This window comes from Armigeres subalbatus, chromosome 2 (assembly GCF_024139115.2).
Source record: "Armigeres subalbatus isolate Guangzhou_Male chromosome 2, GZ_Asu_2, whole genome shotgun sequence".
Classification (NCBI taxonomy): Eukaryota; Metazoa; Arthropoda; class Insecta; order Diptera; family Culicidae; genus Armigeres; species Armigeres subalbatus.
The window spans coordinates 154,599,149-154,625,467 of NC_085140.1; the positions used below are offsets into that span (position 1 = coordinate 154,599,149).

The 26,319-nt window shown below is 40.0% G+C and overlaps 2 protein-coding genes across 3 annotated transcripts; one reads left to right on the plus strand and one right to left on the minus strand.

The window, feature by feature from the left end:
• LOC134215328 (toll-like receptor 13) lies at window positions 1–25,372 on the plus strand. Of its 2 annotated transcripts, XM_062694544.1 has the most exons (6): window positions 853–873; window positions 12,746–12,940; window positions 13,195–13,324; window positions 13,380–14,818; window positions 14,881–15,008; window positions 25,009–25,372. In XM_062694544.1, the coding sequence occupies exons 3-6, from the start codon at window positions 13,213–13,215 to the stop codon at window positions 25,196–25,198; spliced, it is 1,869 nt and encodes a 622-aa protein (XP_062550528.1). In that variant the 5' UTR covers window positions 853–873; window positions 12,746–12,940; window positions 13,195–13,212; the 3' UTR covers window positions 25,199–25,372. The 2 variants fall into 2 exon arrangements, with proteins under 2 accessions (XP_062550527.1, XP_062550528.1); XM_062694543.1 differs by lacking the exons at window positions 853–873; window positions 12,746–12,940 and adding an exon at window positions 1–439.
• Window positions 25,352–26,319, minus strand: LOC134215329 (prisilkin-39-like). Its single transcript, XM_062694545.1, has 2 exons — window positions 26,246–26,319; window positions 25,352–25,995 (listed from the first exon to the last, which is right to left on the minus strand). The coding sequence occupies exons 1-2, from the start codon at window positions 26,252–26,254 to the stop codon at window positions 25,450–25,452; spliced, it is 555 nt and encodes a 184-aa protein (XP_062550529.1). The 5' UTR covers window positions 26,255–26,319; the 3' UTR covers window positions 25,352–25,449.

Genomic DNA, 26,319 nt, shown 5'->3' on the forward strand with positions numbered 1-26,319 from the left:
GTTGAGAAGACATGTATCTTCCAAGTTCTTTCGGATGGAAGTTCAAACGCCATTGACAGGGCTCTGTCTAGTGTTGATACTTATCGGAAGTGCGACGACGCAAAACGTGTGCGACGATGAAGCCGGAGATTCGGTTGTCGGCGTGTGTGATGATACTGTTCAGATGATAGGCAATGGATACATCAATTTCCTGCCGAAAGAACCGGGTGACAATTACAACATCCGGTTGAACAATTTCCGATACACAACGGCAGCGCCCGAGCAATGTATGCTGGGCGTCGCCTACAACTATATGCCGTGGATGTTCCCGAACGGAACGCTCACGATCAGGAACCAATCAACGGCCCTTGATTTGTCCAACCTCAACCTGTCCTACGATGGCATGTGGTCCCTTGTGAGCGGTTTGAGTTCGGTGTCAATATTGAGTGTTAGTATTCAGGTGACGAATCTACAGTTATTTTAAGTGGTGTATGTTTGGGCCAATGACAGGAGTTGATAAGAAATCAGTTGTAGATAAGATGATTGAATTTAGCAGCAACAATATACCTTAGTAAACAATGCGAATACAGTTGGTGGAGGGCCTGGTGGGCAGTGGTGTGGGCTCAGTATCCGGAGATCGAGTGTTCAATGAGAACAATTTTGTCAACCTTTTAAATATACATTTTGATGTTTGCATCACAATTAGCATATGTATTCAATGATAGGCATTTGACTAGAAGTTGTGTGTAATAACCACAAAATATTATAATCAATTACACCAAAGGCATGTTATGTTCCAGTGGGAGCGTAATGTTACAAAAGGGAAATATGAATTTGAGTGAAATGGTGATCAACATTCGAAGCTCATACAAATTTCGTGAGTCAAGAATATAGGTATTTGATATTAATCTACAAATATTGACGAAGATAATTCCACAGTCAGCCAAGTAATACAACTGGGTAGATTGTATTGTTGCTTAATTTATTTATAGGAAACATTGCATTTGCTACGGAACCATATCTTGGTCAGAAGCTATTTGTCATTGTGATGTCGATTGATTGTGCTTTCGATTTGATGACATAAGAATGATTAATAAGACTGCCAAATTCCATTTTCCGCGTGATACACAATTGATACGTGTTCGTAAACAGTTACTGTGTATGACAAAATCTGAATGAGGACAATCAATTTGTTCAGTATGGGGTTCCCGAGTTTCTTTCATTGAGTATTTACTGATTACTGTTTACGAATATGTTTTCCAATATTTGAATTTAGAAATTAGTTATCCTTGAACTAAAAGTCTTAATGAGATAAAAAAAATGAATTTAGTAATGGTAATAAATTAGTTTTTAGCATTAATTATTTCAAATTATATAGAACTACTGCTCCTGGACTTCATCTCATGGATAGTATGTAAAATTGTCCATCGTATTAAAAACAAAACAATGAAAAGGTTACTTATTTTTGTGATTTTTCAGCATTGGCATTCATGTTAGCAAAAAACGAGATTAGTGCTGTATTTATTATATCCGCAGTGAGATGGAAACAGAAACAGTTCCCCAATATGGGTGCATTTAAAAACATAATCAACGAAATTTTTCGTTCGCTTTCAATTATACTGCCCATGATCGCATAAATGTAACATTTGCATTTTGATTGATTTTGTAAATCGTTTGTCAATTCTCCCCACAAACTCAATCATTTCCAGCTTACCACAGATAAGCAAGCCAGTAAAGCCTATTTTTTTGTTGTTGGATTAGATGCAGTAAATTGAGCTTCCTGAACGATTCACAGGCTCTATACAAAATGGACAAAAATGGGAGTGTTGCAAATATGCGATCATGGGCAGTATAGAAGCTGATGCTTTTATCAATAATATGATGCAGGATTAATTGATGAATCCCTTACCTTGTCTTGAACAATAAATTAATCAATCAATCGAAAACGTGTGTTTCTTATCGAGCGTTTTTTGACTTTTATAGGGGCAACATAAAACGTTCGCTGGTATAACAGAGTGGGGCCTGGTGTGACAAATATAAAGCTTGATCCACTTAGAATTAAGCTGCACGAAATTAGACATTTCTTTGCCGAAAAAGTTCATAAAAAAGTGGGTCAGGTTTAATTATACAGGGAATTTAATAAACTTTGAAGAAAAAATATCGAAAAATGTTTCATTGACATTTCGGATGAGCTCTCGGCCTTTTCTCTCAACACCACTCGTTATTTTTTGCACAGTAGAACGGTCAACTTAATCTGTATTTTTTTCACACCACTTCTCCATATAAGATGGTTTTTTGATTGTTTTGCACCATTTCTCAAGTTACCCTATGATAATTGCCTAATATTTTTCGTTGGGACGAAAATTTGGGCATTTTGGTGGTTGATAGTTTTTTCAATAACGTCATTATCATTCGGTTCATACCATTCCATTACATCCCGTCTGTAATGGCAGCTTGTTAAGTCAGGCCAAAGCAACACCGGACAGTCGTGTAATTGAATGGATGGCAAAAATTGCTTCTGAAGACACTCCTCCTTGTATATTTGCACATTTATGGTCGCTCCAGTGATGAAAACTTTAGTTTTCTTTCCACAACTGCAGATGCTTGACATACCTGGGGCATTTCCCTTCCGTTTGGCAAGGTAAAACTTGTGTCCCGGGAATTGAAAGTCAATTTTAATATTAATTTCATTGCTCATCAAAATACATCAATTGTATTTCGTCAGAACTTGCTCGCCCAGCATTCTTGCGCGATGTTTGGCAACCAGGTTCTGTTTCAGGGTCCTGTTGGGACGCTTACTGACATCATACGACTTGAAACCTTCACGCTGACAGATTATTTGAGCTGTGCTGTACGGCGCAGTGAACCTGTTCGCTAAATCACGCAAGGAAATCCCAAAATGGTTCCGAACTGCTCTGCAGACTTTCACTTGTTGTTTCTGGTCGTATGTTCCACTTCTACGATTGTTTTGTTCTACGCGATCCAGCAATAGTGTTTCCCGATAACGTTTGACAGTTTTTACAGTCAATTTCGCTAATTTTAGATACTTTGAAATCATTCCTCCTGACCATGTTGGATTTCCAACGTGAGTGTGCAACATTCGTTCCCATCTCTCGCGTTCCCATCTCTCGCGTTCCGTTTTCGATAACTTTTGAACGTGAGCATCAATACTGATGAAACTTTCACCATAAATTAAACAAACCTTCCGCAACGATGTGATGTATTTTACTTCTCGGTACGGCCACCAGAGGCGCCGCAGTAATTGAAAAGAAACGGCCAAATACTAAGTGGATCGAGCTTTAGTGAATAATTTAAGAATCATTTGTATGATGTATTTGTTATCTTTTATAGTATTAGATTCATAGAAAGAATATTCAAAAATGACACAACTCATAAACAAGGTTTGAATTCTTGTTCAAAGTAACATTGAATTCTTTGTGTAAGACAAGCAATCGGGGAAGGTCCTTTTGGCTGGACAAACCATTAAACCGAAATCCAATTTGGCAGAAAGGGTTATTTGGTCAAACTAAGCATATGCGGTATTTCGAAAAATTTCGTTTTAGGGTATTCGAAACGAAATTCCGCGGAATTCCGCGGAATTTGAGTATGGCGAAATCTGATATTCTGATTTCGGTTCGTATCGTAAAATTTGGAAAATTTCGACAGAAAAATCATACTTTAAATGAAATTAAACGAAATTTCGCGGAATTTCGAAATGAATTTTTAATAATTCACTTAATAATTTTTAAACATAAAAAAATTCGGCTGCGCCGCTGAATAAATCATTCAAACTCTATTCAAAATTTTATACATAGAAATTTCTGCACTAAATCTCATTACGTAATACAATTCTGTATCTTCAATAGAAACGCATTCAGGTTTCCACTTGAAAATTTCTTCAATGTTTTGTTGAAAGTGCTCAAGTATAAATCGTTATGCATATCTGTAAATAATATTGTTCAGTGATGTAAAAATAATTTGTACAACTCATCGTTTTGCTATGCTCTATTTTTAATTAAGTTGACTGAGTTGTGTAAATAAAATGTAATTTTTTTCGTTTATTTTGGAGGCTCAAATACCGAGCGTTACGTCATGGAGCCGAGATCAAGTTAAATATTACATTTCTTGATTCTTATACATAGTGCTAGTTTTGGGGAAATGTAATATATTATGAGGCGATTGTTCGATCTGTGCTTTAGTTGTGGAAACTTTTCGGTAAGCGAAATATTACTCACTGATCTACTGAGTATTGTTTGTTTTCCGTTGTCTTTTGAACGTATTCAGTTTGAACAACTATTGTTTGAAAACAGTGAGATGGAGATGGTGATAGTTCCGAAGTTTTCCTGATTTAGATTTTTTTAGATCTTTGCAGATTTAAGAATGGTCCAGATTTGGGGCATTCTCTGATATCTTATTTATTTTAGATTCTGGAACCGATTCAGATCCTTCCGATTGAGATCATTAGCATGACTTAAACTTTTACCTCCAGATATTTTTGATTCCGTATATCATGCACGCAAAAAAAGCGATCATGTACTCGTGAACTAACGAGTTCACGGTGTATTTTAAGTCACGGATTCTGGAAAATCAGTCACTTTTTCTGGAACGTTCTGGAAAACGTGACTGAAGCCCCTGAATACATGACTTATCGTTATCACTTATCGCGATGCATTTTTGCTGGTTCACGAATTCGGGAACCTTTTTTTTGCGTGTGGAAATCTAGAATTTTCTCACATTTTCCAGATCCTGCAGATCCAGATTATTCAAATGCTTCAAAGTTGCATCGATTTTCTGTTACAATCGTGCCGGTGCGGCGCGTTTTCCGTAGGGCAGTTTGTTGTTAGTTTGGACGTGCTGCTGGTTTTAAAAGTTAATATTTAGCAATAAACGTAAATGTCTGCGTTTGAGTTTGTTGGCATAAAAGGCCTTTACATTATTCTCAAGGTCTGCAAAGATTTAATTTTAAGTATTATATTCATTTTTTGTCTTTTTTTTGTCTATTTTTTTAAGTGAAATCTTTAAGTGAATCTTTCGCTTCTCTACTAAATAATGGATAGAAAGGAAGATAAACATAGAGTTTTGAAACACATTTTTTGGAAGATTATGTGCCAAATTAATTTGGTTACACTGGCCACCACCTCGTCAGAGCTACCGATTGAATAGTAGCATTGCCGTCTCGATTCAATTGTCACATCATGTACTATCTTTCAGCAAACACGTACAGTTTTGACTCAAATTCCGAAAACTCTTGAATTCTTTTGCAATCTTGATCCGCAGTACAAAAAAAACGATGAAAACTTAAGTTTTAGGGCGCTGAAACGCCAGGGTTCGGGATTTGAGTTGTTTAGATACTCAAAATTACCTTAATCCTATAACTTCAGTAGACCCTCAAGACCCTCAACTTCAGTAGGCTCAAGTTTTCTATTTTCTCTTAATTATTCAAATCTGTTACAGATTTATTTACATTCCATCTCAAATGGCAATGCAACGCAAGCAGGCTGAACCCGGGACTGTCCCGCATGATCCGGGACTGGCCACTGTAACCTAATGCCTACATGCAGATAACATGATGGTGTTGCTAGAGTAAGCGGCTATTATTTTTAAGGCTCGACTCCCACCACAGCGTATCATAGAATTTTTCTAATTGTTCTCAGTTCTCACACGAAGTGAGTGAGAGGTGAAGTGATGAAAAAAGGTTTTCATCTAGCAGTAACGATTTTCGTTTATCTTCCAAGGCATAAAGAAAAGTGATGGATGAAAATGTCCTCGCCATAACCAAAAAAATGCTCGACATATATTCCCAACGGAGCTCAGTAAACATTTAGAAAAGTCGAGTTTTCACTGCAACCAACAGCTTTCATACTGCTTAGATCTGTTAAAAGGCCATTTTGGAAAGTTTTACAGATTCAATAATTCTTCATGAACTTGATTGAAAATTTTCCTGGAGACTGTATTCAAGATGTTAATTGAAATTGAGAAGTGGCACTTTGAATCTGTAATATTTTTCAAAATGGTAAACAGATCCAATCAATATGAAATCTGTTGTTTGCAGTTACAAAATTAATTAAATTTCGTTTCGTTTCGTAAAACTTCGAATCAAATGGACCTCGATTTCGTTTCTTTTCGAAGTCTCGGAAGTATATATGAATTTCGTTTCGTTTCGAATCAATAGTTGCATTTCTTATTTCTTTTCGTTTCGTTTCGTCAGGAAAAATTGTGTTATCGCATACCCTTAGATCAAACCACGCGGTCGGACAAGTTATAAGAGCGAATATATCGTTTGGTCAAAAAAACTTTTGACCGAATGCGTCATTTGGCCGAAAGGGCCAAAAATATCATTTTGTCGTTTTCTCACTTTACTTGAGTAGTGAGAAGTGCGAAGTAAGAAATAAGAAATTAGAAGCCAGGAAAAAGAATTTAAAATGAAACGACTTACGTCTAACCCTATCACTTCTCATTTCTCACTTCTTACTTCTCACTGTGAAAAGTGGCCAAATGACCCTTTCTGCCAAACGACAATTCGACCAAAATTAATTTTCGGCCAAATGATCTGCTTAGTCATCATATATATATATATATATATATATATATATATATATATATATATATATATATATATATATATATAAACTGTTCAGCCAAATGACATTCTTGACGTTTTCGACCAAATAACCTATTCGGCCAAATGACCAGTACGTCTATATGACTCTTTCAGCCTTAAGTCGCTTTCGGCCAAACAGTCTTCGTCCTTATAACCGTTTCAGTCAAACGTTATTGTAACCGTTTCGGCCAGGTCGTTGTGTCTTGCAAGCGTGTATCGACGGCGATAGCGGATAGATGATCGAGAATGATGGTGAACAGCTCTAGGGTGTGATCCAGCTAGCGCAAGCTGCTGGCAAGTGTGGTGGTTTTAATACTTCGGTAGTCCAGGAAGTCCAGTCTCGGTTTCGTCGTTTAACACTAACTGTAACCCCCGAAAGCTGGAGAGTACTCATAGGCTGCGCATTAGACTGGCCCAGGAAACAAAAAGTTGTCTAATTCCACGGGGCACCCCCCAGGATTGTGTCTTTGGGTGAGAAAATCAATCTCTGAAAATTTCAGCTCAATCGCTTGTTGCGTAAGCTGGCGCATTTGATTTGAAGTTTGTATGGGGATTTCAGCCAAAATGTATAGGAAAAACACCTCCGTTACTCATTCGATCTGGAAATTGGTTCTGATTGCTCGATTGTCCTCAGAATTACAAAAACGGTAGTTGGTATGCTACAGAACAATTTCACAGAACATTGTATGATGATTAAATGAACTTTTATATAGGTTTCGGCTGATGCGATTCGATCAAAAAACCCAAAAATACACAAATCAGCTCCTAATAAATCAGCCGAAAATTATATGAAAGTTCATTTAATCATCATGCAATGTTCTGTGAAATTGTTCTGTAGCATACCAACTGCCGTTTTTGCAATTCTGAGGTCAATCGAGCAATCATAGCCAATTTCCAGATCGAATGAGTGACGGAGGTGTATTTCCCTATACATTTTGGCTGAAATCCCCATACAAACTTCAAATCAAACGCGCCAGCTTACGCAACAAGCGATTGAGCTGAAATTTTCAGAGATTGATTCTCTCACCCAAAGACACAATCCTGGGGGGTGCCCCTTGGAATTCGCCAACATTTTTTTCTCCCCATAGTAATCTGGGCCAGTCTACTGCGCATACAGCACCGTATCTCGCGAGGCAGCATGCGTTCTTGCCGGCATGGTACCAATCAAACTGATGGTCAAGGAAGAAGAGGAGTACTACGCCATCAACGGCATCGGTAAAGCCCGAAAGTAGCCAAATTTGCAGAGGCAGTGGGACAACTCGACAAAGTGTGGGTCCCAAGTGTGTCGACCTGGAAAGGCAGGTCTCATAGAGAGCATAATTGGGGCATGAGTTCCGTCTTAAGAAGTCACAACAGGCTCAGACATGCGGCTTCTCCAGCCTGTCTGTGGTGTGCAGACATGACAGAAACACGCTGTAAAAAAATGGATTATTATCAAAGTTTCATGTATCTCTGATTTTTGTTCACAGAAAGTTAGGCCAGGCCATTAGAAATGAGGCACGGGGTGTTTTAAAATATTTCATAGGCGATTTTTTGACAAAAGGTAATTTTTATTGTTTTCTTTTCCTTCTTCTTCTTCTTCTTCTTCTTATTGGCATTACACACTGGGACAGAGCCGCCTCACAGCTTAGTGTTCGTTAAGCACTTCCACAGTTATTAACTGCGAGGTTTCTAAGCCAAGTTACAATTTTTGCATTCGTATATCACGAGGCTGATACTTTTATGCCCAGGGAAGTCGAGACAATTTCCAATCCGGAAATTGCCTAAACCGGGACCAGGATTCGAACCCAGCCACCCTCAGCATGGTCTTGCTTTGTAGTCGCGCGTCTTACCGCACTGCTAAGGAGGGCCCCTTTTCTTCTCCAATATTTGTAATAGAAAGCCAATTAGTCCTAGAACTATTACGTAAGCGGAAGGTAATCTTATTTACAATAGTGTAAAGCATTTCACAGAAAACGTCGTAATGGGCCTCTCCAAGTATTTGGAAGGTGAACATTTGTGCTTATTCTGCGTCTCGTATGAGGGTGGCGTTTCGAATGAAGTGACAATTGTCGATACCTCCCATTTAAATTACATGGTCGTCTCACGTGAGACGTGTCGAATTCGACTATTCTCGAGTTATTCGAGACGCAGAATAAGCACAAGCAATATCTCAGCACAAACAACACAAAACTTATCTCTGTCTCTACACGTAGCCATTTACATTGTTGTCGTGGCCGAGCGCTACCACCACAATTATCTTAGTAGAGCTAACGCATATGCTCCAGAGTTTTGCAGACCAAATCGAGCTCATTGAAAACGATCGTAGAGGAATGTATTAATATCCTATAAAATATGGCAGACTGACAAGGGGAAGGTTCATTTGGCCGAATGCCATTTAGCCGAATGCCACTAGGCCGAACACTAGGCCATCTGGCCGTAAGTCATTTAGCCGAAAGGGTCATTTGGCCGAAAGGGTCATTTGGACGAAAGGGTCGTTTGGCCGAATGGGTCATTTGGCTGGAAAGGTCATTGAGCCGAAAGGGTCATTTGGCCGAAAGGGCCATTAGGCCGAAAGGGCCATTAGGCCGAAAGGGTGATTTGGACGACAGGGTCGTTTGGTCGAAAGGGTCGCTTGGTCGGAAGGGTCGTTTGGCCGAATGAATAATTTGGCCGGAAGGATCATTTAAACGAGAGGGTCATTTGAAATGATCCTTTCGGCCAAATGACCTATTCGGCCAAATGTTCTATTCGGTTAAATGACCATTTCGGCCAAACAACCCTTACGGCCAAATGACCCTTTTGGCCAAATGGCATTCGGTCAAATAGCATTCGGTCAAATAGCAATCGGCCAAATGGCTTTCGGCCGAATTCGGCCGGTTTCCAAATGATCCTTCCCCGACTGACAATGGGCTGGCTATCTAGTACGAATGTTTGAAGAAAAAGATAGCAAATACAACAGTTGAGCAGAGAGCTGGATAAATTCTGGCAATATATGGTATAATAAAGAATAAAACAATAAAATATACTTTAAAAAAAAAACGTCGATGAAATATTTTTAAGCATCCCGTGACTCATTTCTAATGACCTTGCCTAACTTTCTGTGCTAAAAGTCCTTTTTTTTACACCGTGTTGTGTTTTGGTTTGACATTATTTCAGAATTTCATTAAGATTTTCAATTAATATAATTTGGAATTCTTCTTCTTCTTCTTCTTATTGGCATAACATCCCCACACTGGGACAGAGCCGCCTCTCAGCTTAGTGTTCATTAAGCACTTCCACAGTTATTAACTGCGAGGTTTCTAAGTCAAGTTACCATTTTTTGCATTCGTATACAGTCAAACCTCCATAAGTCGATATTGAAGGGACCATCGACTCATGGAAGAATCGAGATGCGGAATATAAAATCCTTGGAGAACTGTTTGAAGGGACCATCATAGTAGCCCAGAAAATATTTGTTAATATGGAATTATTTGCTTCCATGAGTCGATATCGAGTAATAGAACATCGACTCATGGAGGTTTGACTGTATCATGAGGCTAACACGATGATACTTTTATGGCCAGGGAAGTCGAGACAATTTCCAATCCGAAAATTGCCTAGACCGGCACCGGAATCGAACCCAGCCACCCTCAGCATGGTCTTGCTTTGTAGCCGCGCGCCTTACCGCCATTAGGCCGAAAGGGTGCGGTAAGAAAGGGGCCCCTTTGGAATTAAATAAGATTAATTAACATAAGATTTTATTTTATTTCTCAACTCCATTTAAAAATACTCCAGCTTCTTTCCTTTCTTTTGAAATTTCTTCAGAAGTTATACTAACAATTCCTTATAGAATATCTTCTGGGAATCCATCGGGAAATCCATCTGAAATTATTTCCGGAATTCATCCAAAAACTTCTAAAGTGATTCAAACAAGGATTTTTTTCACGATTTTCTCCAGACCAACTCTTTAAGATTTTTTTTGTATTCCTCCAGGAAATCCATTGGGAAATGAATCAGAAATTTCATTAAAAATTCCCACATGAATTTAACCTAAAATTTCTATAGGTATTTCAACCAGAAATTCCTTCGCAAATTTCTTCAGGATCTTCTTCAAGAAATCCTTCAGGACTTGTTTCATGGTACCTTTTAAGAACTCCTTCGAATATTCCCACGATAATTTCATCGTGAATTCCGTCCGAAGGAATATACCGAAGCAGTTCCTGGAAGACTTTTTTTTGCAATATTCCTGGGGGAACTTCAAAATAAATTTCAGAACCAATTTTCCGAGAAATTTCTTGGGATTCTTGAAGTAATTGCCGCGGAAACTGCTGGAGAAGCTCGAAGAAGATACGCCAGGAGAATTAGTGGAAGATTTTTTAGTAGCAAAATTTGGGTGGGAAAAAATAGGAGACTTTTGGAAGGAATTTCTGTAAAGGTTTCTGTATGAATTGCCGGGAGAATTTTAAAGATATATAATTTCCAAAGAGTTTTCGTTCGCATCCCATTTCTAGAGGAATTTGTTCAGAAATGATCAGCAAAATTTCTGAAGGAATTGCTGAAGAATTCCAAAATGATTTATAGGGGGCTTTTGGGAGGAATGTTTTGGGGAATATCTGGAGAGTTTTTAATTTCTGGAGGAATTTGTGGATTATAAATATTTTCTAGAGGAATTCGCTCCTGAATTTCCATAAGTATTCCTAGCAAAGCTCCTGGAGATATTTCTAGAACAATTCCTGGGAGTGGGTGGATTTGATTTAGAAATTCTACGCGAAATTCGAAAGGAGTTCAGTGGAATGTTCTGGATAGTTCTCAAAGTAATTTATGAGGGAGAATTCAAGAGAAATTCTTAGAGAAAAAAGTGGCGGATATTCTACGGGATTATTCGTAATAAAATCTAAATAATCCCAGGTACGTTTCTGAAGGAAATCTAGGAAGAAATTTCATAATAGCTTGTTTGGAATTTCTGGACTCCAATGATTTTGGAACTTCCAGAGGAGTGGCTGGAGGAGCTTTCCGAGGAATTCCTGGAGGAACTTCCGGAGAAATTCCTGGAAGAACTTCCGGAGAAATTCCTGGAGGAACTTCCGGAGAAATACCTGGAGAAACTTCCGGTGAAATTCCTGGAGGAACTTCCGGAAAAATTCCTGGAGGAACTTCCGGAGGAATTCCGGGAGGAACTTCCGGAGAAAATCCTAAAGGAACTTCTGGAGAAATTCCTGGAGGAACTTCCGGTGAAATTCCTGAAGGAACTTCCAGTGGCATTCCTGAAGGAACTTCGAGAGGAATTCCCGAAGAAACTTCCTGAGGAATTCCTGATGGAACTTCCTGGGGAATTCCTGAAGGAACTCCCAGAGGAATTCCTGAAGAAATTTCCAGAGGAATTCCTGGATGAACTTCAGGAGGAACTTCCGGAGGAATTCCTGAAGGAACTTCCGGAAGAATTCCTGAAGGAACTTCCGGAGGAATTCCTAAAGGAACTCCCAAAGGAATTCCTGGAGGAACTTCCAGAGGAACCTCCGGAGGAATTTCTGGAGGAACTTCCGGAGGAATTTCTGGAGGAACTTCCGGAGGAATTTCTGGAGGAACTTCCGGAGGAATTTCTGGAGGAGAGTAAATTTCAAAAAAATACTTGGAGGAATGTTCAAAGAAATTCTCGAACAAATTTAATATCGGAAATGGCTTCAGGAGTTCCACTGTCATTTCCGTGACCAATTCGTTCGGAAACTCCTAAGAAAATTCCTAAAACTTTGTCGTAGATTTATGGAAAGTATGTTTGCTGGAAATTTCAGAGAAATTTCCTAGCGGATAGAATTTCCGATGGTATCCGAAGGAATACCTGAAATAATTTTGAATTGAAAGGTTTTGTAAAAACATTCCAAAGAATTTCTTTTCAATTCATTAAACGATTGTATTTTATAGACGCTAAAAGCCAATAAAAATTTCGTAATACTTCAATTTGCCTGACATTTTTTCAATTGATTTAGCCCTTGGGTGATTAACGCCTCCAATTGTAGTTCATACTACAGACGTCAAAATATAAATGAACGTCAAAAATGCTAATGCCCCATCATTATCAGAGCTCAGGGGCCACCCGTTAAGGCGAGTCGTCGGTTCCGGGGAGCTTCTAATATTGGAGTAGGAGTAGTAGAAGGAGTAGGATTGATTCACCGCCGGGGACTATCCAACTGGTTTTGATCAGGGTAGGATCTGAATGGCTCAACGAGGAAGAAGAACCCAAAAGGGAACGGAAAGAGATGGACTCATGGAGTGGCCTACACAATGGAGTGGAAAGGCTCAAAACGAGGCGGCATCTGCCAGAATGGATGAGGCGCAAAGTACGCCAACTTGGAAATGGTGCAAAATGCTTGAAGTCCCTACCTACCGAAGTAGTATCGAAAGGTAAAGATAGTTTCGATAGGACCTTAGTTGTAAAACTGTATATGTAGATGTAGATGAGTCCTGGACTCCAGCGCACTAAAGTGTGGGAGAGGTGGAAAACGCCTGAACACCTGCAATAACACCTGTAATAATAACTATTATTTTTATTTCCGTTTCATTTACGTCAATTATTTCATTCTAAGAGCTTTTACGTACTAATAGTCTTTTATAACCTAGCATCCAGAAATGTAATGTTTCCTTTCCTGTTATTGCAGAATATATCTTTTCTCTCAATGGCGAACAATCGAATGCGTTTGCTTCCCCGAAACAGCTTATTGGAATTTTCCAACGTGCAATATTTATCTCTGATGAACAACCCTTTCCGAGATTTTTCTCCCGATTTAGGTAAGCTCCATTACTTTAAGCAATCATTCCATGCTAACCAAATAATTCTTTCTAGAGATCCGTCCAAAGATGCCGCCCCTGAAGTCGCTAATAGCCCTCGATATGCGGTACTGTCGGTTGCAATCATTTCCACCTGACTTCTTCCACGAGCTATCTTCGCTCCAGTATCTGTTTCTGGCTCACAACTACATTAGTAAATTGCCGGCTCCCTTATTCTACTCGCTTGGAAAACTGGTTCACCTGGATATGTCCTACATGGACAGTAATTCGCATCGCGACGAAGAAGAGCGAGTGGACAACCCTTTCATGCGACTTATTGAGGGCATGGACTTGGATCCGAACATTTTTGAACCACTGAAAAATTTGAAGTTCTTGGATTTATCACATACCAAAATGGACCTTAGAGCGTTTATGTCAATGAGTTCATTGGGAAAAAATCTGGAGTATGTGAGTTATTGCTACACCGAGCTTCCAGCGCTAATGGACTATCTATTTCTGATGGAGAGCATTAAGATGATGGATTTGTCCGGTAACGTAGGATGTGCGAGACTTCTGAATCCTAGCAGTTTTCAACTGCTAAGAAATACTCTGGAAGTTTTGTTCTTTCGGAACGCGAGCATTCAACAGTTGGACTGGATAACCGGACTGAACAAGCTACGAGTGTTAAACCTGCAAGGAAATTTCATTACGTCTTTGGAAGGGGCGCGGTTTCGAGATTTAGTTAGTTTAGAAGCGTTCGACGTTAGTAACAATTTCGTTCAACATTGGGTAAATCGAGTGTTTCAGCATAATAACAATTTAGAAGTGCTTAACGTAAGGAACAATAACTTGTTGCTCATTTCCAGCAATATGCTAAGGGATTTCGAAAAAATACATTTTTTGGCAGTGGGTGCCAACCAGTTACAGTGTTCGTGCAATTTTGTGTTCTTGTTGCATATGGTTTTTGGAAATGTGTCTAATGAAAAAGAAAACTGTAGCAAACCATTCCATAAGGGCAATAAGAGACCAAATTATGCCGTTGGACATGTGCATTTGTACGACTACAATGAAGAAGACTACCTTTGCATGAACTACACCAATAAGAAGAAGGTGAACACGATAAACCTTACAGTATGTGCACATGAAGATGAAGGAATTTATTCAAATGTGGTACTTCCGGAGACGATAGAAGAGTTAATTGAAGATTATATCGCAATATACATAATATCGTGTGTGGTTGCTGTTATAATACTGGGATTAGCTTTACTGATATATTGGTACTGGTTCTACGTCAAATACTTTTTTGTTTTGGTGAAAAATTCGGCGATTTTGAGTTTCTTCGATGATGAAAAAGTGTATCTTGATAAAAGTTTTTTGGATGAAGAGTCAGCCTATCAGTATGACGTATTTGTAAGCTACAGCGATAACGACAGAGCTTGGGTACTGGACGAAATGTTGCCAACCTTGGAGCGAGAGGATCAAATCGCTGTGTGCCTTCATGAAAGAGATTTCGAGGTTTGGCTGAATTCTGTTTTGCATACCACCTGATTGTGATAGGATCATGATTTTTGTTACAGGTTGGTTATGGTATATTGGAGAACATAATCTCCTGCATGGATCGCTCCCGCTGTTTGATGCTCATTGTATCGGAGTCGTTCCTTCTCAGCCGATGGTGTCAATTCGAAATGCACCTGGCTCAGCATAGGTAAGTTGCCCATTTTTCTGGTATATTAGATCCATGAGTTCTCATACAGAATAGCTTCCAACTTAGTCACATTTTGGTAATCATTGAACCATTCACTCATGAAGATCTAACCAGGTCTCACGAAACTGATATCAATGCACTATGGTCCAGGATACAGATTTACGCGCTACGATGCATTTTACGTCAAAACTATATTTTTTAGAAAGAAGTGTTGTTCTACAAAATTGTTCAGAAAAGTAAGGTCAACATTATGGTGCTATCAAAAATAGGGTAGCCCATCATATAAAAAAAACTACCGTACTGTCAACTGGGGGGAAGATGATCATTTTTAAGACAAAACATGCAATAACACTGTGTGTTTACATTTTAAATCGAAACAAATATTGTTGCAATAATCAACAACTTTAGTCTTCTGAAATGCGTTCGCATTTATTAAAATAAATTAAATTATCACACATTTTTTGAGTAATCTGGTTTGGGGTGAAGTTGATCAAGACAGCTCTACTAAAACTATTATGACCTAGTAGTCAAAATACACTAGGTTATTTGTATGAATGTTGAATTTACTACTTAAAGAAGTCTACGAAGTCAATATTTGAAACGAAAATAGCATCATTTATGACTATCTCTCTCTTTCTTCCACAAAATACATTTTCATGATTGTAATCGAAGAACTCGGATTTTTACCTAGCGGTAACATTACTTGAACGAAGAATATTGTTGACTACCGTTTCATAAAAAAAAATTTGACACTTTTGACCAGTGTTGTAAAATGTCATTTGCATTCGTTTGTATAATTTTCCCAGAACTTTTTCCAGACGGTAACTATTAATTCATGATGTATGACGAACTTATAGCGCTTAAATGTGCCTACAACTTTGTCTAACAAGGCATTGCTGTAAATATGTAATCTGGGGCGTGGGAGGCAAAATGTCATTCAAATGACATTATGTCAAATGACACGTGACATTTTGGAGAGTTTTCACTCTCCAGCCTCAGATGTTATATTTAGAGCAATGTACCCTTGGACAAAAATGTAGCCCTACTCAAGAGTTATGAGTACATCTAAAATTATGGAATAAATTTGGCTTCTAAAGAAAGTTATGAACAAATTGGTCAAATGACATGCAGATGACATTTTACAAGCCTGCTTTTGACTGACACATCAAATGATTATCTTCACCTCAATGATCATCTTCCCCCCAGTTGACGGTACTTGCTTGTAATGTTCTATAAAGTTGTAACGCAGCTTATTCCAATAAATTTTGCTAAAAAATTTTTTCTGTTGCTCTTAAGATGGCTGATTTTGAGCAATTTTACCAACTTGGATTAGGGTGTCCCTCGCAAACAGTGTTTTTGATCAACTTTTGTTTTATCTTCGTCATCTTCGGATGACTTTTAGTGCTGAAAAAATGCAACTTTTGATGGGTACATATGCTCAATATCTTCTATCTTCTTCAAAAGTTATGTTCGTTTTTCTGTCAAAATTACATTTGTGTGTGTGTATCTTCAATCTAACCCCCACTGTCCGGCAGTGGTATTATGGAAGAAAGCTGTCTTTAATAAAGTCAGCTTTAGCCCGGGAGTTAGAAGGTGCTAGCTCTACTGCAGCCCCAGTGACCCATTTCAGACTGCCTGGTAACTCACGTCCAGTCCGAGGTCACTTTCACTAGCAATAAACCCCGCCTGTTTATGCTACCATTATCAATTGGATAAATGGATCCATAAACAAACTTCCGGATTTTTTAATCCAGCGCGCATTTAATTTTGGAATCATATAAAAACATATTGAAACAATCTCACCAAATTGATCCAATCACTTCCACGAACAATTTACTTCACACATCCCCGTATACACAAACGACTTCGCGCACTCAATTAAGAAATACACTTTATTAAAGGTAAATTCTAAACTTCAAAACACTTTTCTAGTACATGCAAAATATAAACATCAGCCGAATCTGTTTCTTGCGCGAACGAACAAAAACGTGACAGCAAATTCAAAACCAACCATCCCATGGCTTGCTGCGATTTTTTTTCTGTCAAAATTACATTTGTTGCAAAAGTTGATGTCTCCGATAAGGGGAGACCGAATGAAAATGAAAGAGCAATTCATATTGTTTATTGTGCCAAAAAATTAGAGATATATTTTTTTTATCTCAAGTTTTACTAATTTTGCTAAGGTCATATTTTTTAAGTAAATTGATGTAATTCGACAACAGAAGAAGATACAGAAGATGTTGTAGCAAAACACGCGTTTCATAAAATAAAATGCGTCTTTCCGCGTAAATCCTGGACCATAGTGCAATGATCGAATTCATCAATCAATATTATTATCACATCTCAAGAATGTACGTGAAATATTATTAGTCCATTGCGTTTTGCCTGATGAAATGATGATCCCTACGTACGTACGTCACGCTCTTATGGAGGAGGAGGGGTTCCGAGAAGCGTGACGATTCATACAAAAAAATTAGAGTTTTAATACAAAAAGTGTGACGAAGGGGGGAGGGGGGGTAGAAAATCGCCAATTTTTGCGTAACGTACTTTATGGATCTTCCCTAAATGATAACCGACTTTTGAATACTCTGTTACATGATTACTGGGCCAATATACGCTAATCTGAAATCAGTAAAGATAAATTCACAAAAGGCAATCAACGAAACCGTCAAGGTACCTGTATTTTTTTCCGAGATTATTATTTAGTTATAACAATCAGGATTTCTTTTATTTTTCTACTGTAATTTTTTCGATACTCTCAACTGGTATTTATTCTATACTTGTTATATGTGTATGTACCCGGCTTTGTTCTCAAAGTAAATTCATAATATTAAAATGTTCAAAGTGACGCTCCCGTTCCCAATACAATCATCAGTGTAGAGAATGCGTATTCCAAATTTGGTTGAAACCGTTCCTGGGAGGTGAAAGTTTCACTGAATTGCTCATTTTCGAAATAGTATCACTAATCCCTTTTCTAATGACTCTCCCATGATCTTCCTCGTAGGATAGAGAAATTGTGTACCAAATATGGTTGAAATCGGTCCAGGTGCTCAGAATTTATGCTGAATTGATCATTTTCAAAAATATACCCCCCCGCCCCATTTCGTTTTCTCAGTGAACCTCTTTCCTACTTTGAAATCGACACCTTAGAATAGAGAATGTTTGCACCTAATTGGGTTGAAATCGGTCCTGGGGGTAAGAAGTTACACTGAATTGCTTGTTTTCTAAGAGAACCCCTCACCCTTCTCCCGATAACCCTCCCACTCCCTCTGTTATCTTCTCCTTAGGATAGATAATGTGTGTATCAAATTTGGTTGAAAATACATACATACATACATACATACATACATACATACATACATACATACATACATACATACATACATACATACATACATACATACATACATACATACATACATACATACATACATACATACATACATACATACATACATACATACACTGCCGCTAACCGCAAGTCAGACTTATCTGGATATGGCGTCCATATACAGATAAGTCTGACTTGCGGTTAGCGGCAGTACAGCTCTGGTGAAGCTAGATGAACGTTTGTGCAATGAATGCACCGTTAGCACATTTCGGAGAGACGGGAGGGAGTCTATTGGGAGTATCGGGCAACGAAACCCTGCGACAACACGGAGAAGAGTGGCCGTTGAGCAGAAGTGAAAGACGAGAGCCTTTAACAAGGACCTCTTTGTTGAGGCACTTCGTCCGGACAATAGTATCGAGCATATCGATGCGGCCGAACTGATAAGGAGAATGGTAACGGCTTGTGACGCCGCAATGCCGCGAAAACTGGATCCTAGAAGCAATCGCCGTCCAGCTTACTGACGGAACGAGAGGCTCAGTGCGCTGCGTGCTGCTTGTCTCAGATCCATGAGGTGGGTACAGAGAGCGAGGACGGAACCAGAAAGAGTGGAATGCAAGGCGGCGTTTCGGGAAGCTAGAACCACATTGAAACGGGCAATCAGGATTAGCAAATCAGACTGCTACAAGGAGCTATGCCGAGAAGCAGACACTAATCCCTGGGGTGATGCGTACAGAATGATCAAGGGCCCGTCGACGCCAGTTGAAATGTGTCCAGAAATGCTGAAGGAAATCGTGAAAGGTCTCTTCTCGAAACACGACCCGACTACGTGGCCACCGACAGCATACGGCGAAGATGCGGAAGCAATTGCCGAGGATCGACAAGTGTCCAATGACGAGCTGACACAATCAGCGAGGCACCTGAAAACGAAGAAAGCTCCCGGTCCAGATGGAATACCGAACGTGGCTCTGAAAGCTGCGATCTTGGCATATCCGGATATGTTCAGAACGCTACTCCAGCAGTGTGACGCAGTGCCTGGACGAGGGTAACTTTCCTTAAATGTCCCAGAGGTTGGTATTACTGCCAAAACCTGGAAAGCCGCCGGGGAATCCGACTTCGTATAGACCGATATGCCTGATAGATACAGTTGGGAAGTTCCTGGAGAGGATCATCCTCAACAGGTTGACGAAGTGTATGGAGGGTGAGGGTGGACTGTCAATGACGCAGTTCGGATTTCGAAAAGGAGTATCGACTGTGGATGCAATCCGGACAGTACTCGAAAGTGCTGAGGAAGCGTCCAAACAGAAGCGAAAAGGAGATCGGTACTGCGCAGTGGCTACGATAGACATGAAGAACGCGTTCAACAGTGCCAGTTTGGAAGCTCTTGCCGCAGCGCTGCACAGAATGCGGGTTCCCGGCTATCTGTGTCACATTCTGAAGAGCTACTTTCAGAGTAGAGTTTTGCCGGACAAAGTAGATGCGTGTTATGGCGGTGTTCCTCAGGGTTCCATACTCGGCCCAACCCTCTGGAACGGGATGTATGATGGAGTCCTAACACTGCAGCTGCCCAGGAAAGTGAAAATCGTGAGTTTTGCGGACGACGTGTCATTGACGGTAATGGGCGAGACACTCGAAGAAGTAAAGGCGTCTGTGACGGAGGCGATAACCATAATCGAGAGTTGGATGAATGGAGTTAAGCTACAGATAGCTCACCAAAAAACGGAAGTGCTATTAGTCAGCAACTGCAAAACAATCCAAAGAATGGATATCGTAGTCGGTAGGCATGAAATTACATCGAAGCGGTCACTGAAGCACCTGGGAGTGATGATTGATGACCGGTTGAACTTCAACAGCCATGTCGACTACGCCTGTGAAAAGTCGGCGAAGGCAATGAACGCGATAACGAGGATCATGCCAAACGTTGGCAGTCCAAGAAACAGCACGAGGCGTCTGCTAGCTAGTGTCTCGTCATCGATACTGCGGAATGGAGTTCCTGCTTGGGGAAACACTGCAAACCAAGCGGAACCGTGAACAACTAAAAAGTGTGATCCGGCTGATGGCCATACGGGTTGCAAGCGCGTATAGAACGATATCGTCGGAGGCAGTATGCGTTATTGCCGGGATGCTACCCATCTGCATCGCGCTGGAGGAAGATATCGAGTGTTATCAGCGGAGAAACACCAGAAACATAAGGAAGGTGGTGAGAATCCGTTCGATGGCGAGATGGCAACAGGAGTAGAACAGTATCCCCAAACCAGCGGATGGCAGATTTTAATACAGTTCTGCATAAGAACCTTACAGAAACTGTATAATAATTGGGCATATACAATTTTTGTATGATTTTAATACAATCGTTGTATTGAAATTATACACATTTGTATTATTTGAATACAGATTTGTATATGCCACGTTTTTATACAATAATTGTAAGATCTGTTTTTTGGGTGTACGAAAAAAGGAAGGACCCATCTTCTTATTTCGAACAGGAGTGGATGGAAGGTGTCGTGTGCCCCATCTACAAAAAGGGCGATAAGCTGGATTGTAGCAATTACCGCGCAATCACATTGCTGAACGCCGCCTACAAGGTACTCTCCCAAATTTTATGCCTTAGACTAGCACCAACTGCAAGGGAGTTCGTGGGGCAGTACCAGGCGGGTTTTATGGGCGAACGCTCCACAACGGAGCAGGCGTTTGCCATTCGCCAAATACTGCAGAAATGCCGCGAATACAACGTGCCCACACATCATCTATTCATCGACTTCAAAGCCGCATATGATACAATCGATCGGGACCAGCTATGGCAGCTAATGCACGGGCACGGATTTCCGGATAAACTGACACGGTTGATCAAAGCGACGATGGATCGGGTGATGTGCGTAGATCGAGTTTCAGGGCCATTCTCGAGTCCCTTCTAAACCCGCAGAGGGTTACGGCAAGGTGATGGTCTTTTGTGTCTGCTATTCAACATCGCTTTAGAAGGAGTAATACGAAGAGCAAGGATTAACACGAGTGGTACAATTTTCAATAAGTCCGTCCAGCTATTTGGCTTCGTTGACGACATAGATATTATGGCACGTAACTTTGAGAAGATGGAGGAAGCCTACATCAGACTGAAGAGGGAAGCTAAGCGGATCGGACTAGTCATCAACATCTTGAAGACGAAGTACATGATAGAAAGAGGTTTAAGAGAAGACGCGAGTTTGCATCGGTGGTGACGAAATCGAGGTGGTAGGAGAATTTGTGTACTTGATACCAGTAAATGATACCAGCAGAGAAATTCGGAGACGCATAGTGGCTGGAAATCGTACGTACTTTGGACTCTGCAAGACGCTCCGATCGAATAGAGTTCGCCGCCGTACCAAACTGACATTTTACAAAACGCTCATTAGACCGGTAGTCCTCTACGGACACGAGACCTGGACGATGCTCGTGGAGGACCAACGCGCACTTGGAGTTTTCGAAAGGAAAGTGCTGCGTACCATCTATGGTGGGGTGCAGATGGCGGACGGTACATGGAGGAGGCGAATGAACCACGAGTTGCATGAGCTGCTGGGAGAACCATCCATCGTTCACACCGCGAAAATCGGACGACTGCGGTGGGCCGGGCACGTAGCCAGAATGTCGGACAGTAACCCGGTGAAAATGGTTCTCGACAACGATCCGACGGGAACAAGAAGGCGAGGTGAGTAGCGGGCAAGGTGGATCGATCAGGTGAAAGATGACTTGCGGACCCTCCGTAGACTGCGTGTTTGGCGACGTGTAGTCATGGACCGAGCCAAATGGAGAAGACTCTTATATTCCGCATTGGCCACTTCGGCCTTAGTCTGAATAAATAAAAATAATACTTTGAGAAACTCTCCAGTAATTCGTTCATGATTTTTTTAAGAATATTCTTCCAGCTGCAGCAGTCATCGGCAATTCCTTTTGCAATTTTTTCCAGAAATTCATTTGAGATTGCTCTTACAATTTTCTTTGAGAGCTCCTACTTTATGTTTTCTGTGTACTCAGCATGTTCTATGAAACAAATGTTAATAAACAATCCCTCAAATGTTTCGTTATAGTCAACGGAGAGGAAAAAATAGATAAACCAATATTCTACTAGATATCGATTAGAACAATGTTACACTTACCGAACGGAGTTGCCCATCTTCTCTAAGTGGTGGGGCCCGGGTAATACGTCTTCAGCCATTTTACAGCATCAGCTACCACCTCTTTCCTAATATTAATTCTTGTTTGGAATGATATTTGAGCGCTATCGATGAAAATGGACCAATGAGCAATGGTTATAGGGTTGCTAGGAGCGATTGCTCATTGGTTCATTTTCATCGATAGCGCTCAAATGTCGCATAACTTGGAGATTTAAAAGTATTTCGCAGATAGAATACCGTGCAAACTCAAACTTCGGACGCTTAAGCACTTTCTGATATAAAATCATCCTGTTTACTCACATATCAAATCAAAACGTTCAAATCACCATTGCAATCACTAAGTATAGTATTCATCTTTGAACTATGTATTTAATATGAGCAATATATTGCGAATAATGTTTGCAATTTATGAAAATGTCGGGCTTGTGTTCGATTCAAATTTCGGACACCGGTGGGGTTGGATTCATATTTCGGACACAAAGATTCAAACTTCGGACACCTGATTACTCAGTACTGGGAAGAATAATTGAAAACAATTCTCGCTGACAGCTCAGACTGTCTTTTGATCATTTCATCGCATTGTTTTAACAAGTCTTATTATAATGTTACTATACTAAAATAAGCTAAAACTATTAGTCCTTCTGATCAAGCTTGACGAAACATTTCGATGAAATATTTCAGAAAATTTCCCATACGAATTGAAGCGTCCGAAGTTTGAGTGTGTCCGAAATTTGATTATCCACGGTATATTATGTGAAGTATTAATGAGTGCACTTGGCTGGAAATACTGAGGAGGAAAGTAACGTTATTGGATAAAAAGGCACGGGAGATGTAGCTTTTTCTAAATCTTATGCAAAATGGGTCATTCATCCTTTTCATTTTTAATTTATAGTAAACCTTCGCGAAATATTTTTCTAGTTAATCTGATTGTCGAATCCATACAAATGAACAACAATAAATCCACAGCTATTTGAAAATAGACAGGATAATATATTTAAATGCGTGTTTGTACTTTTTATTCTAGAAAAATCTGAAATAAACGGACTAACGAGAAGCTTTCTTTGAGGTAAAAGTAAACTTTCCCCTCGGGAAAACATTTCGCCGGATTTTGGTCCCTGCGTCTCGTGTGATTTAAATGGGGCCGGGATTATGATTTTCCGTGCCCAATTTCGAATAATTCGTGCCCAACATCGCATAATATGTAAAAACACGCGGGAAAAAAAAAATCGCGGACCAAATTCCCGAGGTGTGAGGCTATCTTAACATAAAATTTTGGGTTGTAGATTTTCTCGACATCTTCGTACCGAGGGTAAATTTATGAATATGCACAGACGATTTTCTGCAGTTAATTAACCCGTTTGACTTTATCATTACGCGCAGTGAAAGTAAACTGTAGCGGTTATTTATTTCATCAAAATGGCACAACGATTTAAATACTCTTCAAAACTATCCTTCGTTAAGTAATTACCACGAAGAAATCATATTTTACTCTGATCCAAATGTAAAAAGAAACTACCTAGTCGTGATGATAGTATTAAATCAACCGCAAGTTCAATTTACGAAGCTGCATGACAAAGAATAATCATTTATACCGCTATTGAATTTAACTTCTTAGATTCAACTATTGAATCTGCATAGATCAGTGGGAACTTGTTGTATGAATTTTCTATTAAATGGGCGATATATAAAACAAATTTTCGTTTTCCAAAGCAAAACTTTCAACACTCAAAGAATTGGAAGTTTTGTTCAGAATCTTTTCATTAATTGTATTACCAATGCACCCTATCCATATGACGCTCCTGTCCGTTGTTTGGTGACAACAAATGACGAAACAAAAAACATGGTTTCTACGGAGGAAAGGTGTGGCAGCGGTGTAGGATTGTTTATGCTTCGAAGCGCCATCTGCGATGCGATGCGAAACTAAGGCCAAATGTCAAGTTGTAGAGGGCGGGGGGGGGGGTGTTGAGGATAATAGACTTACTCCCCCTGGCGTCTCCGCTTGTCTTTTATTTAAGTATTTCTACAACCATCTATTTTTGATGAGCTCGGTGGTCTAGTGGCTACCGCTTCTGCCTTATAAGCAGGAGGTCGTGGATTCAATTCCAGACTCGTCCTTTTCCTACTTTGTATTTCTATCTTAGTTCTTTCTGTGTTTAACGTTCTACCAAAACGATTCCTAATGTTATAACCTTCCACACAATCCCGAAACCTCCCGTGGCACCTATGAGAGATCGTAGAGTTCTCTCCATCTTTCTTAAGTAGGTGTCCAACTAACCATCCTTCCCCTTCCTCAGCATTCGCAAGGACATAGCCAGGACAGATCTCGACTATTGGAGGGTGCATTGCTTCCATCTAAGAGATAGTGATTAGTCCCAAATCAATATCTGTGGTAACGGATGAAAGTTATGCTACTCTCATACAATAGTCTTGGTTTGTACCATCCACGAATTTGTGCGAATTGCTCAAAGCTAATGCTAATGCTAATTTCTACAACCATTCATTTTTAAAATCAACCTTTTTGCAGATTACTGGAGACGCGTCGCGACGAGCTGATTTTGGTTCTGCTCGAGGACATCCCCAGGCGCAAGTGCCCGAAAACGCTCCGGTATCTGATGAAGACGAAAACCTACATCAAGTGGCCGCGGCAGCAAACGAACGATCGAGAGCTCTTCTGGAAGCGTTTGCGCGGTGCGCTCATGTCGACTAAACGGTGACCGACAAGCGACGACCGGTTGCTAATCGTAAGCTTTCTGTTCATCGAATGACGTTCAGAGAGATGGCTCGAAGGTAGTCTAACCTAAGGAGCAGAGTATTTCGTTTAAGTTTAGTGATATAAATTGTGTGAAGTATAAATAAAAGCATTGTGATTCGTTATCTTGTAAGTAACACATCGAGCATTTAATATCCTATAGTCTTTGAAATTGATGAACTAAGATAATTGATCCGATTTGAACGATCCATTTTTTCAAACGGTGTAGTAATAAGGGCTGTAACCACTGTACCCTCCATACCCGCTATAAGCGTTACTTGGAGCGGCATAAGGGTATCTGTAGTTTTGAGTGTAACCTCCGTTATATCCGTTGTAGCCGTTATTGTATCCAGTATAAGCACCATTATAAATTCCGGAGTATCCACCAGAGTATCCGCCGGTGGGAATAACATCCGAGTATCCTGTGGCCGTTCCATCGAAATACCCTCCAGGAATAGTTGTGTATCCGGTTGCCAATCCACCGTTGTAGCCAGTGGAGTATCCTCTGTTGTATCCATTGTTCAATGCAACGGGATATCCCACAGTTTGACCTCCGTAGCCAGAGTAACCGTTGTATCCATTATATCCATCATATGACAGGTACCGTCCGTATCGATTTGAGGGGGAGCCAGCAATTGTGTAGGATGTTGCAGCGTTGTCCAAATCATCAGACGAGGCTCGTTTTTGTGCTGTCTCTGTAATAGGCTGCTTCGTTGGAATGGCTAATGTAACGGCCGCCATGGTCGCAAAGATGGTAATTCGCTGTGAAAAGAAGTGAATCCGTTGATAGTTTTCAGACAATTCTAATGCTGACTACTGTCTAAATGGCGACAGCGACAATTTAGTCATATGAGGTGTAAATTATAATCAGTTCTTGGTACTTTGAGCGCATTGCTGGAACACGTTGTTTTCACATTGAATAATTATAGGTGGCATCGTTGATAAATATTGGCAATTAGCGCTGATTATGATTATCTTTCAGTAGTAGTAAGTAACAGTAGTAAGTACTCACCTTAAACATTGTATCCGGAATTAATTGTTTCTGTACGGAGTACTGTATTTACGACTGGACTACACAGATGCTGC

Excerpts from the sequence above, each read along its gene's own strand:
- LOC134215328 (XM_062694543.1), top strand. The coding sequence starts at position 35 with ATGGAAGTTCAAACGCCATTGACAGGGCTCTGTCTAGTGTTGATACTT. Across the intron at positions 13,325-13,379 it reads AGATTTTTCTCCCGATTTAG|AGATCCGTCCAAAGATGCCG; the intron begins GTAAGCTCCATT and ends AATTCTTTCTAG. Across the intron at positions 14,819-14,880 it reads TTCATGAAAGAGATTTCGAG|GTTGGTTATGGTATATTGGA; the intron begins GTTTGGCTGAAT and ends TTTTTGTTACAG.